General features: G+C 41.7%; 1 protein-coding gene across 2 annotated transcripts; it reads left to right on the top strand.

Annotated features, from left to right (window-relative positions):
- Nucleotides 1-50: 50 nt before the first annotated feature.
- On the top strand, nucleotides 51-16,580 carry themis2 (thymocyte selection associated family member 2). Of its 2 annotated transcripts, none has more exons than XM_006631375.3 (6): nucleotides 51-159; nucleotides 7,583-7,723; nucleotides 9,858-10,289; nucleotides 11,284-12,464; nucleotides 14,756-14,867; nucleotides 15,795-16,580. In XM_006631375.3, exons 1-6 carry the CDS (start codon nucleotides 51-53, stop codon nucleotides 15,881-15,883), a joined length of 2,064 nt encoding a protein of 687 aa, XP_006631438.1. In that variant the 3' UTR covers nucleotides 15,884-16,580. The 2 variants fall into 2 exon arrangements, with proteins under 2 accessions (XP_006631438.1, XP_015204226.1); XM_015348740.2 differs by having other exon boundaries at nucleotides 14,759-14,867.

Genomic DNA, 16,580 nt, shown 5'->3' on the forward strand with positions numbered 1-16,580 from the left:
GGTAGCAAACCATCGGTTCTGACAATCCGGTTCGTCCAGGGCAGGCGGCGATGGCTGGCTCCAGCGGTGAGGTTCTGTCTCTGCAGGAATACATCGCTTCCGTGGACGCGTCCACGCTGCCGCGCGTCCTGCAGGTCTGCTCCGGGGTTTATTTTCAAGGTAAGTACAGTGGTTTTGCCAAAACGGAGACCAGACAGAGGACAGAGCGTAATCCTATACCTTGGACATGAAGCACACAAATGAAGATTAGCCTGTAGAAAAGGGTCTTGGTAGAAAAAAAAAGTTGTTCACAGGAGCAGTACCACACAGAAACGATACTGTACTACCAGCATTATTAGATTTAAAGACTGATGGTAGATACGGACAATCTTTTTCACTGCCCCAAAATTATTATAATTTCTGGAGTGTAACAACGAGTCTGGAATGGAGATAAAACACTACTGTGTCCCAATATGAAAAAAAATAACAATTACTTCCGTAAATAATTATTACATGTATGTTAATTGGACAGGTTTGAAGTTGATCTATTTTTGCCATATAAGGACACCGCAGGCTTTTGTTTTGAGTAAAATAGAAATGTAACTATATGAACTCCAAATAAAATTAAAATAGTAGCGCTTTAAGCATTCATTTGTTAACCCTGCTCTCTTCTTGCTTCAAAAAAGACTAGTGTACACACCAGCTGTGTGTAAACAGTAGTTCGTGGAATTGAGTTCTGATGATCTCTGGATTGTTGTTTTTTTTACCAAAGGAAAATAAAGTTTTATTACGCATATCAGTTTGGCGGTAGGCCATATGACACTTCTTTTTAAGGCGAAAACTGAAAGTAAAAAACATGTAGATAGGCCACCGTACAACAGATTAATGACAGTATCTACTGATGCAGACACAACACACGGCGTCATTTGGAATATACGAGTTTAATATTACTGTGACCCCGATGTTGGTTTCACATTTACCGTATCTACAACTGCCCAGGGATCGATTTATGAATTGATATAGTAAGAATTTCCCACCCCAAACTAAGGAACACAGTTTAAATTAATCAGAACTAGCTCAGCGAAATAAAAAAGATATCTCGTTTGTTATTCCTTATTGTTAAACTAGCGAATCCTCTAAGAAACCCTCAAGAATGAGCGAAACACATTGTTTAGTAGTGACCATGCAGTCTGGTTTCTGATTTGAAGAAGCGCTGCCGTTCATCCCGGCATGAACCACATGCTGATACACGTCGGTTCATTTGTAACTGCAGAAGCTCCCAGCATATTCCAGCTGTCCCCAAATTCCCGCACACGCATCCATGAACTCCAGGAAGAGGCCAGTTTAGCAAAGCCCGAGATTCTCTCTGTAGGGAAAGATTCTAAAAATGTCGATTGGTCAGACGTTTAAGGAAACAATTAAAACACTGGGAACAATTGGAAGGAAATAAAACATTGATTTTGGTCCAGTGATAAAGAAGGTACAGCAGGAAGGGAAGCAATATTTCTCTATTTTTTTTTGCTATATTTACTTCTAACTAGTGCTACTTCTATAATATCCACTCTGCAGAACAGGAACCCACTGCAAACCAGACTCCAGGCTGCGTGGAACCTGGCGTCTCATGATTTGCATAATTTGCTTTTCCTTTGGTCATTGACCATTTTACTTGGAAGCATAAATGGAGATTCACAGGAACAAACATGTGTAAATGCAAAGGGTTGGAGGAGACTCTGTCCTCGAGCCTGTGTTTGTTAGTGCGGGCTTGCCCATTATTAAGGATTAGGCTGGGTGAGAGGAAGTGGGTATGACTTGTATCACTAGGTCCTGTGATGACCTTCTCAACATAAATATTGCAAACTCAGCCCTGATACACCGCCTGAGTTTACACAGAAAAACAGAATGTAACTTGCTTACATTCAAATGTGTGACAGGTTTTCACTTTTATTTATATAATATATATAACATTACTTTATAACCCTTTACAACTTCTTGCATTAGGAATTATCTTTTCACATACCCCAGCTTACTCTCCATGAGACACACAGACAGTGAGAGAGCTTGGGGTCAGAGCGCAGGGTCTGCCATTGTACGGCACCCCTGGAGCAGTTGGGGTTAAGGGCCTTGGTCAGGGGCCCAACGGAGTAGGATTCCTCTGCCAGCTGCAGGATTTGAACCAGCAACCTTCCAGCTACTGGTATAGATCCTTAGCCACAGAGCCACTGCTCCACCCGAGCTATGTATTTGTGAGAATACATAGTGCCTTTATTTATATTTCATACCTACCCTCAGTTTTACAGCCTTCGCAGGCAATGCCAGTCAAATCACTGTGTTTAGGGAGTTATCTGCAGTACAAGTAAATATTTAATCAGCTCAGAGTGAATTTTTGTAGTTAGTGTACAAGGAAGTGTACCCTGCAGATCCTATGAAACAGTGGGGAAAATCCCAAGCCATTTAATTTTAATTTTATGTGAAGCCAAGTGAAACAGTTCGTTGAATCAGGTTGGAATTTACATCAAACGCATAAAATGAATGGTGCAAGAGTAAGGTTCCTTTTTATGTGGAGATCAGTCACACGGGAAAAAGTATCCCATTTCCCACATGGTGTAACCTGTTTTATTTAAATTAATTACGTATTAAAATAATAACTCTCTGAAAATGCACAAACAAGGGAAGGCAGTTTAGTCCCTTATATTTCCAGCTAGTGCAGGGTGACGTAATCCCCGTTAAGCCATTAGTGAGCAGACCCAATTGAAACAGCCTTCAAAGGTATGGCAGAGCATTCAGCACAAGCAGATGTCAAACTGTGCCTCCCTCATCCGTAAGGCCATTTTCTTCCAGTTCATTTTTGTTCTCTCTTCTCCTGCACACGGACTTGAGACTGAAGTAGCAGGCAGTGAGTAGCAGGGTTTAAGTGAACCTGATGTTGCAGATCTAAGCCCAATTGTCTTAATATTGCCAGAGCCTATAACAGCAAGGATTGGATGCAAGGAATGGCCACCAGTCCATCGCAGGGCACACACGGTGTCCCAATATGATTAATTTGAAGTCTTATTTGAACTTATTTGAATGAATAATAATAATAATCAACATCATCATCTTCAAATCGAATGTTTACATTGCTTATTGTCTTTAATATACAACTTTTCTGCGTAATTTTCTGCGTAGATGGAAACATGGGAAAAGGAACTGACCCAGAACTGAAAAGCCTTCTCCTACACTGTGGCTGGGCTCTCTGGGCCTGTTTGGTCATAGGCACTATCCCTGCCAGTCCTCCACTGTTTAATTGATAAATGATAAGGTTGATAATAAAGATCAATCAATTGATCTGACTAGTTGGATTTATTCGACTCAGTCTGCAGATAGTCATAGTCCATTTACTGTTCGTAGGAGGCAGATGGTCTGCAAAATATAACACCACAGTAATTCAATAAGTAGTCAGAAGAAATGAAGATGAACTAACAAAGAATACCAAGAAAACCCATTGTATTGCCACAGCTATGTATTGTGAAGGCGAACTGTTGAGGAAAACCACAGCCTTCCATAGTAGGTTGGAAAGAGGCAGCAGGTCAGCAGTCAGGATGATCTGTGTGTGCATTGAAATCACTTAGTTGTGTAATACTTACAGAGGTTGTAACCCCATTCAACAGCAAAAAAACAACAACTTTTTGCTAGATGCCAATTTGCTGATGGGGAAAAAAAGTAAATTTGCAAATATTAGCCTTCAGAGGAACTAGTAAAGGTTTATTGGAGTTTATTTATGGAATAAACCTTTACTTGGTGATTTGTAGCCTATGCATGCTGAGACAGCTACTGTACCTACCTAACTAATCTTAGCCTTGTTAATTAACTGTGAAATATTGCGGATTTTTACCATTTTTTGTACATATTACAGTAATTCCCCGAGAGTTCCTCACTTTATCGATTTGTGTATACAGGTCACTTTTGGTGATTATTTTTAAGCACATTGAGATGATGTATCATTAAAGTTGTAAAATGAAGTAACAAAGTATCAATGATAAATTATTAATATTATTAGACCAGCAATACTGCTGAGGTACAGGGGTGAATTGTGAAGAAGATGAAACCACACTGGCAGTGTAGTTAGAGTAAGTATTATAGATCAGAGCCCCATGCACAACTGCATTGAAGTTATACACTTAAACAATGTTCACTAAACCTCTGATTCAAAGAAGAGACAAACAAATATGTGAACAACTTAAGAATATCTGATGTACATTTCCTTTTTCTGCTGTTCTTACAGTTAGCTCTATTTTTAATCTAATTTTCATGGTGCACTATTTCAGCATTCACAGTTAAGTCCCTAATCATATGGGTCCCTTGGGAGGCAAGTACAAATGAGTTAATGTAAACATAGGTCTTACAGAAAAATTAATCAGGCTCCTTTTCATCGATGCTCCGTACAGCTACTGGTACGAGACTAGTATAGTTGTACTGTACTACTCTGTACACTGTCCTGTACTTTCTATTATAATATAATATATTGTATATTAGTTAAATATTAATATTAATTGTATTATTATACTTTTGAACTTGTATATATAATTTAGATAATGTTTTTATAATCTAGGACTACAGAGATAGATTTGTGACGTTTTATGTAAAACTTGATCTTTTTCACTTGTCTGGTAAAACAAGTGTAGGCGCAAAGGCAGGGTTTATTCTTGCACTCACAGAAGTGTAGGATTTGGTTTTGTTCAGGTGATTGACTTCCTGAATGTAGTTCTTCAAACTTCATGACGTAGTTCTTCGAGAGCATCAGCGCAACCTGTCTCACAGATGTGGATTTTTCCGTGAAGTTTTAACTGGTGATCTTTGCACCTGTCCTGCGATGGACTAGCGTCCCGTCCAGGGGGCATCGCACCTGGCAGCTGATGCCTGAATTGGATGAAGTGAACCTATTGCCACCCCGCAGGAAGACCACAGACTCTCTCAATAAGCTGGCAGGCCCTGTAAACGTCCAAGAGTCTTTGAGCAAAATGAATGCCATCAATTGAAATTCCCTACCAAATGGAAAGATCAGAAAAGCTGCTATGACAAAACTCGTTCAACAAGGTTACTGATTGCAAGGATGTATTGCTGGAGCCTTGTACTATCTAGGGCAACTGTCTGGCTGCAGTCATTAGGGATTTGGACACTGGACTTTTCCGTTTCTATCCCTTTCTGAGCTTTTGCTTTCTTACCAACAGCATACAAACATTCCCGTGTTCCAGGACATTCCTGTGTTCCTGTGTGAAGCCACAGTCTTCAGAGAGATGCAGGCTGTAGGAAGGTGAAATCAAGCTGGGACAAACCTGTTTTGTTCTGAGGCACCCTATCTTAACTGTTGAGCTCTGTCAAGTTACTGTAAACAATGCCACCACTCATTGTTTTTAAATTGGAAACGATATCTTCCTAGTTGATCTACTTTTTCTTATACCCTATAAGAAATATTATACAAATGGTCATGAAGTTCTGGATTGCATTACTAGCCATGTTGTAGATTTTCCCCTGGTCTCCTAATAATCCCCATTTCTGAACTGGCCTCGTCACTCTTTTCTCCTCCCCACTGAGAGCTGGTGTGTGGTGAGCGTACTGGGGCACTATGGCTGCCGTTGCATCATCCAGGGGACAAGTGTACATTGGTGGTGGTGGAGATGAGTTCCCATTATCTGTAAAGCACTTGTGAGTGTCCAGAAAAGTGCTTTATAAGCATAAGGATATTATAATATTATTATTAAAAAGACAAAACTCCATAGGCTTTTTCAGGATGAGGCTCAACTATTAATTAGCTTTAGCAGCCTAATGAGCAAGTCCAAAACCAATGACCTCCTCTTGTTTTTTTGCAACTTAATTCAGCCCCTGTCTGGAAAATGCTGAATGTTAAAAAAGCAACACCCTTCAGCATTAAAAATGTCAGTACTTCACCTCTCTTAAAAGCAAGGAGGTTGGATCTCATCTAACAATCAGTCAAAGCAAAATTTGAAGACACAAACCAATTCTTAGCTGCTTTTCCAGGGTTTCCACTGAGTTGAATAACTTAGTAGATCAACTGACATTTAGTTGTTTCAACTAAGTGTTAAAGCTGCTGAGATTATTTATGCTTATGTAGCGTCCTGCAATGTTGGTAATCAAAACTCTGAACAGCACTGTGTATTAATTTAGTGAAATCGAAACTGCCATGAAAGCAGAACATTTCTCTTGAAGTCATACCACTGTACTTCCTGTCTGAAGAAACCTCACCACACACAACAATCAAAAACTGGTTCTTGAGAGAGTTTAGAGGTGAGAGAAGACCTCCTGACAGATCATTCTTTTCTGGTACCCAATGGTAATTTGGCCATTGAATCAGCCCAGTAAACTGCTGGATGGGAGTTGGTTGAGCACCTTATGAAAAATAAATCCAGTAAGAAACATCAGCCATCTGTTCACTTTCTTTATAGCTGTTCTCTCCAGAAAACTCGGAGGAAGTAATCAAAATAGTGAATGCATGCTTCTTTACTTGAGTGAAGTAAAGGAAGCTGTGCAACATTCTCTGCCCCTTTTCCATAGTAGGACTTCTGCAAATGTTATCTGAATTAGAAATAATGGAAATAAAACAAAATGGCCATGCAAGGCTTAAAAAGATAGTGAATAACAATATAAGAGTCAGATGTAGAGTTAACTGTTTTAACTTAGAAATGCAGACCAGCTTTTCTTAATTTCTTTGATAAATAAATCAAATAAAAAAAAACAGATTAGATGACAATCTATCCATTTTCTAACTAGTTTATCCAATGCCGGGTCACAAGGCAGCTGGAGCCTATCCCGGCTAGCAAACGGCACAAGGCAGGGTACATCCTGGAAGGGACGCCAGTCCAGTTTTCCCAGAAGCCAATGAGCCTATCAGTATGTCTTTGGGCAGGAAACTGGAGTACCATTACGCTTAAATATAAATTCCCAGAGACAGTCTGACGTACTGGGGTCATTTTCAGCTGTACTGCTTTCTTGAGTCCAACACGGAGTGTATGTTCTCAGTGAGATAAGGTACTGCATAGATGTGGCATGCTCACAATTCATCAGAACAGAGATGTGGAAATTTAAAAAAAGAAACAGAAGCAAACTGTAGACATTCAATCTAACCTCAAGATTTACCAAGAGGCAAAAAGGAGATGAAGTACTGCAGAGAAAGTACAGTAATAAACAATTGGAGCCATGTTTTTCTCTGTGAGTTAAAAATGGGACAGCACCCAACACTAATCCATAGTTCATTAGAAGCTGATTGTTGATTTTGCTGTTTGACAAAACTAAAACAAATCTGTTGCAGAAAAGCACTAATCATGCTCAACAATCTATCGTCTGGCTAAAGACAGCTGGTGTGTGTAATTCAGTAAGGGCATTCACTTTCTATTCAGCTGTACAGAGAAGAGGTCATTTAACCTATCCAGACATGCCCTTTTGTTAACACCCTGCCAGCTCCAGTGTAGTTACAGTCTCGTCCTTGTGACCTGTTTCACCTCTCTAAATGGGCTTCCAGCCTTGTTTGTAAACCAACCTCACTTTATGTCAGTTTGTGCTCACTTGTCCTGTTGCCTGGAGCGAGTCTGAAACCCTGCGTGTGTGGCAGGGTCGGTGTACGAGCTGTCTGGGAGTGAGGTGTGCCTGTCCACGGGAGACCTGGTGAAGGTGATCCACACTGAGCTCCTGTCAGTCAGCTGCCAGGATGTCAAGACGCAGGAAACATTCGAACTGCCCGCCAGCCACTCAGGTACTGACTCCTTGGTTTGTACGAATGCACCTCTTAAACCCAGAAGATACACAAACCTGGCACTCTGCAGGACGATTGTATGTCGTCTGGTCAGTTTGTATATCTTAAATTCAAAGTTCTGGCACATAAAGACAACATTTCCTTCCTAAAGAGAAGCTGCATGATTTCAGCTGCGCTGGGAAGTGTGCAGACTGCAGATTGAGCCAAGCCTTAGAAGGTTCCTCTAATAGAACCCAAAACTCTTAAGACCACCTCTTCCAGGGGTGGCCACCCAGGTCCTGGAGAGCCCTAAGACAGCATGACTTTTAGTCACCCTTAGCTCATTCATTTCTATACACTAGGAGCAATTACAGTGCATTCTGACCACTTAACTTTGTTCAGTTAAGATGTATAAAGGTCATTTGGCATGAACCCAATACCGTCCAGCCCCAGGGCCCACAGTTGGCTACTCCTGATTTATTTGGGCCAGGTAACTCACTTAAGTGAACAAAACTCATAAGGATTCCAAGTCTTTAGAAATCAATGATTTAATGGTGACCGATAAGACTTTGTTGTCTGTGGCTCTCTACCAGTGTTGGGCTCACTTGCACTAAGGAATGTCTGAGAAGTCATACTGTGTCATAACCTTTAGGCATCTTTAGGAATGATGTTCTCAGCTTAGTTCCAACATGTGTTGCAAATTACAACTCTAGCTGTGGTATGTCATTCTGTGATCACAGCCAAACAGGTGTCAAGCTCTATCCAGCAGGGGTCTGATTAGTGCCTGACTCACACTATTGTTTCTCATTGCCTCCAACGATTTTATCAGAGGTGGATAAAGTACAGAACTGAGTTAATGTTTCATGCTAGGTTTTACATTAACTTTTTTCCTGTTAAATATATTCCTAACTAGGTCACTGGATTGCAACAGATTTGAAACAAGTTTAAGAATAGCACTGGCAATATAAAATGGAAGTACAGCCATTTTAAAAATTGCAATGCTTAAACTGCTAACTTGCTGGAGGTAGAAACATCACTTCATTTGAATAATTCATTAGAATTTGCAGGACCAAAATATCTTCTGGTGGCTAGTTACTGTTATGTTAGTTGCAGACAGACTCATCTGATGGCAAAAACACAAAGTATCTCCAAATAAACTCAAAATTCCTCTCTGCAAGCTCTTAGAACAAGCAGGACAAGCAGTGAAACAGCTTTGGGTTGAGAAAATCAGAACTGCCCCCTTTGATTTTCAAGGCATTGCATATACAGTTTATATGGAAATGATGAGGTGCAGTGTTCCAGTGTTGTTTGCCACACAGTAACATTTTAATTTGTGTTCAGTATATTACGTCAACAACTACATAACAGCAGTGCCTTCCTTTTATGTAGATTACTGCTGGTGAATCATTGAAACAAAATTCGATTTCTATTTTATTGTATTTTTTCTGTTTCAATTGGGAGTTTATTTCAATTGGGTAATTGGAGGGAACAAAAAGAATTGGATGAAAGCCGCCTTAAAACCCTTCAAATACAAGTGTGCATGAAGTGGTCCATCTCGCCAACAGCAGCTGTGTTGCCTTTGGGTCCCCGAAAAAGTATATAAGGTGCCCTGCCTCTTCCTGTATTTTAATAGTCAGCCTAGGCTCGGCACAAAGCTTTGAAGCCTTGGATGTGACAATGTCCCATGCATTGCTTTGTGAAGCTGCATCAGTGTGGTGCAAGGACAAAGACGATTCTATGGAGTTAGCTTAAGATGTCCAACCTCCCACCATTAAAATAAAACACTCTTTGTAGGTACTACTGCTTGCCTGCATGTGACCCCACTATGGTAACAGGGTACACTGTGCTGTAAGAGTTGCCTGAGGTTCTAACTAGCTGAGGATTTTAATGAATGTTTGACCACTGTGGGGATGTTGGCCCAAGTGTCCTCGCAATTCCACAGTCTCTTCTCCCTCAATTTCCTCCTGAATGTAACTGCTGGAATAATTTCTAACTTCTGCAGCTCAACTGCTGTGTAGTAGGGCTGTGAGCGCAGAATGGCTGCTGTGCACCTTCCAGGTAGCTGCTGTACTGCAGGAGCAGACGAAGCATGTGGGACGAAAATTGCTATAAAAATGCAAGGAATTATTAATCATCTCTCTTGTGGTTTGCCTAGGCCTTTTCAAACTTGTTCAAGAGCAAGTGAGCTACTCCTCAATCGAGGAGATTGTGGGATTGATGCCGATCGGGGGAGAGAACATCAGCCCTTTCACCTTCGCCACCTGCCATGCGCTGGCCCTGGGGAAGTACACGCTCCACTCTGGGGAGATGCTCACCTTCCTGTCCGAGGAGACCTGCAAGGGCCAGCCTCATGCTCGCTGTCTGCTGCAAAACCAGGCGGGGTCGCCAGAGGTCTTGATCCCATTTTCCTGCCGCGGGGAGTTCTACCAGTACGTCAACAATAACCAGTACAGCATTTCGCAGATACTGGCTTCCCCCCAGCTGCGCTGCCGTCGGTTCCTCCCCGTCAAGGCCATGAACTGGAATGGCTCGTCTGGAGGGCCCTTGATTTTTACTCCTGTCCACCAGGTCCAGGCCATCATGCACTGTGAGTAATAACCCAGAAGGAGGTGGGAGGTTGAGGGTCTGGAGTGTTTCTGCTTGACTGGTTGACCCTGGCTCCTCATCTAGTCTTGAGCTGCAGTGCATAATGGGTTCTGACCCCAGGCTTATTTGCGTCTTGGGTGTGCCGCACCTCGCTGTCTGTGGGGTTTGCTAATAGTGGAGCATGTAGGAGTGGTTTGGGTGAAGTCAGCAAGGCTGATCTCACTTTATAGCTCGTACCTCTCAGTGTCTCTGTCAATGTTACTTGCCCTTTACTGTCCATTTTATCTTTGCCTGCTTTGCTGCTTTGCTTTCATTTGTATATTTTTACCTTGATATTTACAAACAACTACCTGCAATTACAGTGACTACTTTCAATGACAAAAGAGAACACATGTTGAAATGTACAAAGATAGCTTGGTACATTTCAGCAAGCCGGAAATAGAGGATAACCTAATTTCAGAGTATATTTTTTTGTTGCCCTAAATTTAACCCTTTTGAAACTAAGAGGATGTGTGCTGCTTTAGTAAAGGGAAACTCGGAAGCAGCCTTGTCCACAGGAAAGCGTTTTAACTGATTTAGCTAGTACTGCTACTCAGTTCAGGCCAAACTTGAATTTGTATAGTATACAGTATTTCAACTCTCAAAATGTAGCTTTTAGAAGGGATTCTGACTTAGAACTGTCCAGTCATGATTGCACAGATTTGCACATATATTGTACTGTAGATGTGCTATCACCCCTATTATATTGAAAATCTAAGATCTCTTCTAAAAAGATTTCTAATCAATAGATTTCCGCAAACTGCCCATGTCTGTGGGAATTTAGTGCACCTGGTCAGCTGAGAGATTGACAGCGTTTGTCTGTACACCTCCTTCATGAACAGACAAGCTGCTCTAATAGTCTGTGGTATAACTGCTCTGTGGTATACAGACAAAGCGTCCTTGGCCTATAACATTTCCATTCTCTTCACAGTCTCTTTGTCCTTTCTGTTTGGTAGTGAGGAAAAACGTGGTGAAGTTCCCCTCCAACCTGGAAGTGGATGTGACTGATGTGACGGAGCAGTCCAAGGATGTCACCTTCATCTTGCCCCTGTCCCTGAAGGAGGTATCATCCCAGCCTGACCACGCATTCCCAACTGTTGCCGAGATCCTTGAAGAGCCCGAGAACCAGACGTTCTTCAAGTGCCACTGGATGTCTGCACTACGAAAAGGCCAACAGCTCATCGTGCACGGGCACCAGAAGTCCCATATGGTCCTGGCCTCCAGCCTCACAGGCAAAAAGGCCAAGCAGCACTTTTTCATCTCTCAGAGCTATGCCGGACGCCTACGCAGACGGCCCAGAGAGTTTGCCACCGTCTATGACCTTTTTGTCGCCTCCAGCAAGCTTCCAGGTTTGCGCGTCAACGTGTCCAAGCATTGCGAGTCCCCAGAAGAGGACCTGCCTTCCCTGAGTGTCGGGGAACAGTTGGAGGTGCTGTTCACCAAACAGATGGAGCTGAACTGTGATGGAGAGCAGCAAATCATTGACGTCCTGGTTTGCAACAGATTTCTAGATGAAGACGACGAGGATGAGGAGGAGCAGGTCCAGGAACAGTATGAGCAGATCTGTCTGCCCATGTATCTGGAGGGCAACTTTGTGGAGAAGCTGAAGGACAACAAGAAGTACAGCCTAGTAGACATCTATAAGTCCTTCTGTCTGCCCCTGGATGTCAAGGTGGCAGTGCGGGACCCTGGGCTAGAGAACGACCCGCTGGGCGGATTCTCAGCCCTAAAGCTGGAGCAGACAACAGTTGAGCCCACAGTGCTGGCCAGCCTCCCTGACAGGCCAGATGTTTGCTTCGAACTGCCCAGCCAATGGCTCAACATGTCCCTATATTTCACTGACAACCCCCTCCCCTGGCCGAAGGACCAGCCCCCTAAGCTGCGCAGGGAGACGGTGTTCGAGGTGACGGACAATTTCTACTACGAGTTCCACAAGCTCATCTCCAGTGATATGCCCCCGCCCCCTCGGCCTCCCAAGAGAAAGAAATCATCCAAACATTCCCCGGCCTCTCCATTCCCTCCTTCCTCAGTACAGCCAAAGGGCAAAGCTTTACCCACGCTGCCCTTAGAGGACTCTCTACCTCCACGGATGGACAAGCTGACCATCAGCCCTGAAACACAGAGCGACACTTCTCTGGTAAGAACACTTTCTGACCCATGACTCGCTGTTAGCATGGCATGGTCTTTTCTAATATCAACATGCAAAAAATGCATTTGAGAGTACATTACCCTCCATATGATGCTGTTAGTGACATATTCGTGTGTTCTTTAAACTTGCAACGCACGACAAGTATTGTACACCAGAATCTTAAAGCATGTGATTTTTAAACATGTCAAAATCTTTTGCCTTCCCCCCCCAAAGCTCGTTTTCAACTCTCACAAAATAACAAGAAAGAGGTGGTGGGGGCTTTTTTTGTGGTATTGAGATCTTCTGAAAGAAACAAAAAGGCCTTGGCTACTGGACGATTTAAGAAATGCAGATAGTTGAGATAACATTAGAGGATGGAAAGGGAACCAAAATCATACTTCCTTTTTTTTGTTTTAAAAAAAAAGTACAAGCCTGTTCTGACAGCATTTCTTCTCAGTGGGTACGGAGTTCCTGCCCAGCAGGCTGCCTGAGTATTTTTATCATCCCCTTCAGTGTTTAGCTCCCCTAGGTTACAGCCTGTGTTAGAGGTTCTTCCACCACCATTGAAAAATCTCACTGAAAAAGTTCTACCTGCTGAAAGAATCTCTTGGCTGTCTAATGGCGTAGAATATGTGCAGTTGGCATAGAATATGGGCAATTTTTGAAACCTTGTCATTCTGTCATTCACAGGACGTGTAATGAAATATTAGGAGATATGTCCTTTGGCCTAAGTTCAACAGTTGGTATGCTGCATATAAATAAAAGCAAAACATTAAACCTCAATAAAATATTCCCCTTCTATAATGGTTTGTTTCTCCGTGACAGTATTGCAGGATGTACAAACATCTTTGTAAGGGTCCGAGATTCAAGTATTTTGCAATACTAGGAAGCAGAATCAGGTGATTCAAATAATAAATATATTAGCATATTTCTGCTTACACTGAGCTCTCTGCAGTGTTTAATATTAGTTAGAAACAAATTGTTTCTTACCCTGCTGGTTACTCCAGCTAAAACGTTATTACAGTCCACTCATGTCTTACACATGAAGAGACTCCCTGGAGTTGACTGCTTTTGAAAATTGAAGTACATTAACAGAAATGTTTTGTGGATGAGCTCCAGTGCATCTGTATGTTGGCAATACTGCCAACATTTGTGAGTCCCTTTACAAAAGGTCCTGGATTCTCACCATGCAGTGTTTTTATTTTTTAAACACTCCAGAGAAAACGAATAAAGGGTAAAGGCTGGTGGAAGACCATTGTTCACCTGAAATTCAGTCTTCGCAACGTTAATCTAATTTAACAAGAATGTCAACTGTTTCATTGTGTAACTTGTAAAATGTCCCATATTGACAGAGGAGTCATAGCAGAAAGCTACAATCTACAAAGTGGTCACATTCTCTGTATCAGTACTCATTTGCAAATGGAGATATAGATATAGCATACCCCATCTGTCCTGACAAAGCGTGGTACTAAAAGTTCTGTTAAAGAAGATAACACGTGAGATCAATTGAAGAGAAATTCTACTGTTCTGTTCAGCAAGAGAAGGTTGTACAGTTCACACATTACATGTAACACCCTGTGATGAAAAGTTAATTCATTACACCCACCTTCACAACCATATGATTAAATTAATGAGTAATCAGTAAATAAAGAAGAGGTACAAGTGACAAAGTGATAAATCAGTAAAGTTTTATTACTGTACAGTGAATTATTGAAACAAGTTGTTTCACATATAAAAGGAACTGAAACTCATGCCTACAAATATACACGCTGAGAACCATTATTACTAAAAAACTGGCCCTTCCATATCCTCATACTACAAAATGTATTTCCCCTATCCATTTAGAGGTGCACTCCACAGCACTGTCATTTTCCTTCTTCAACAACAGCAGCTTGAATGGAGGTTGTGTCACCTGTGCAGAAAATATTATTTTAATAATTTTCAGTATGTGCTGTAGCTTTCTTGCTTGCTGCCAAAAGACGTGAAGCTGTATCGCAGATTACCAGTAACTGAATAAGATTTTAGTATTTCTACATATAATCGATCTTGGAGTAGAGAGCATGTTTCTTCCCAATAGGACTGAAATCTCAGGCACTGCCCATACTGTATATATGGGAATGACCTTCTTCTCCATCACCACAGTCTCTCCAGCATGGTTGTGTCAAAGCAAGCCGAGATGAACTCTATTAATATTTGATGTTTTTATCATGCCTGGCAGCTTTACTTATGATAATCTATATATGTTTATAAAAAAATACACTGTGCATTACTTGCATGTATTTTTCTCTGCATTCTTACAGCAGATCTTAGATCACACTCCCCCTCTGTTGCCCAGAAAACCCAAACAAAGGAACACGAAGACACAGCCCAATGAGTACGTCATGAGACCTCACAAGGACAAAAAAAAGAAAGGTCAGCCTCTTTAATTTACCTGCACATTTCACCATTGGCTCTGGTACTCTGCATCTGAGGTTCCCAATCCTGGTTTTCATAGCCACACCTCTCCGGGTTTTCATTCCAGCCCAGCATCACCACATAATTGATCCCTTAATTGAACTAACAACCTGCTTGATCCGATTATTGGCATGTTTTTATCTACATGAACATTTGGGAACTTACTCATGAAATGCAATATTTAAAAGACAACATCCAACGTGCTTAAAAGCTGAAAATGTTTTAAATTAATCCTTTTTCATAAATCAAATTAGGTGTTCAATTATGTAAATGAGAGCTAGGCTGGAACACAAACTGGCAGGAGTGGTCCAGGATCAGGACTGGAAATTCCTACTCTACATTAATGGCTTTTTTGTTTTTGAAACGGAGGCAAAAATGTGAAACTTAGACTTTGTTGTCAAAAGACATCCGACCTGTTTACTGTTTTTCCTGTTTAAGATGACAGATATTTAGAGAGACACAGAGAGGGTTCCTCCCTGTGCACCTGAGCTTAGAGTTCAGTAATGAATTAGTTTCTGTAATAGATCCCCAAAGTGAGATTTGTGGTGCAATTTTATTGCTTTACACAGTCAGAACCAAGACCTAACGCTGCCTCTTGCCAGATCTGTCACGGGTTGTGGTGCTGTTCCTAAAAATGTCAGTTACATTGTACCATGTGAACAAAGTGAAGAGACAATGATGAAGTGATCACATAGCCTAATAAATGCAGTAATTGAAAGCAAGCTGTCAGCAGCCTGCAATCCGTTTTCTCTATCGCAGCGATGGCACCTCTCAACTTCACAGCTGCCTAGTGCGAATGAGGCGGATGTGAGAAATGTGCTTTCCGACAAGCTGTGCGGTGCTATTCTCAAACCCTCCTTCTTGCTTTTCTGTGGTGTCTCTCAGTGCCTGCAAGCCCTTCTGACAGCGACCATGACTATGAGACTGTGGACGACTCTATGAAGGCGGCGCAGGAGAGCATCCTGTTCTACTGACTGATCCCCCGAGACACGCACCTCTGTGTCCAAAAGACCTGCAGCTACTTTCACACCAAAGGTGCAGCCCACAGGAACTCCTTTTATACATTTTAAAACCAAGTTGCACATTAGCTAGATTAGGACACCAAGCAGAGGGCTCACATACACAGAGGAGCTTAAGACGTTGTTACATGTCAGTACAGAACATCAGTGCCTTCACTGCCCGTTTCCCTCATCCCCAAACCCAAAAGAACTCATAGTGGGATCTTTGTGTCTGCCGAGATAAGTGGAAGTTCCAAAAAAAGCTTTTTTTTAAAGGCATCGGTTTTTGGATTTTGTTAATGTAACGCTGATGTACTATATTTAAGTTCCTGTCTGTCTGCATTTTTAACAAATCCAGGTCTTGAATGTTTTGATGCAGTTATTTTGGAGAAACACACTTTAAAACATCCATAGCATTTTTGTCGTTGCTTCAGCCACCTTTTCTCTGGAGACACATGGTACTGTAGTTCTTCTGTAATAAAACACCATAATTTAGAAAAAAACTATCATGGAAGACCGGGGCAAAGGGTTCATCGATGCATTTGTGGCAAAGGTTTTATTTCTGCTGTTTCTGTGAAAAGATTTCTGTTATATTAAAAAGTCAGAATCCTAAGCATAATGTGGATTTCTAGGATTGATGTAATTTAATAAAGCTTTTAGTGAAGTTTCTAAA

The sequence above is a fragment of the Lepisosteus oculatus genome, chromosome 11 (assembly GCF_040954835.1).
Source record: "Lepisosteus oculatus isolate fLepOcu1 chromosome 11, fLepOcu1.hap2, whole genome shotgun sequence".
NCBI classification, from domain to species: Eukaryota; Metazoa; Chordata; class Actinopteri; order Semionotiformes; family Lepisosteidae; genus Lepisosteus; species Lepisosteus oculatus.

Bases quoted from the DNA above. Each gene is read 5' to 3' on its own strand.
- themis2 (XM_006631375.3), top strand. From the start codon at position 51: ATGGCTGGCTCCAGCGGTGAGGTTCTGTCTCTGCAGGAATACATCGCT. The intron at 7,724-9,857 runs GTACTGACTCCT...TGGTTTGCCTAG, and splicing joins ACTGCCCGCCAGCCACTCAG to GCCTTTTCAAACTTGTTCAA. The intron at 10,290-11,283 runs GTGAGTAATAAC...TCTGTTTGGTAG, and splicing joins GGTCCAGGCCATCATGCACT to TGAGGAAAAACGTGGTGAAG.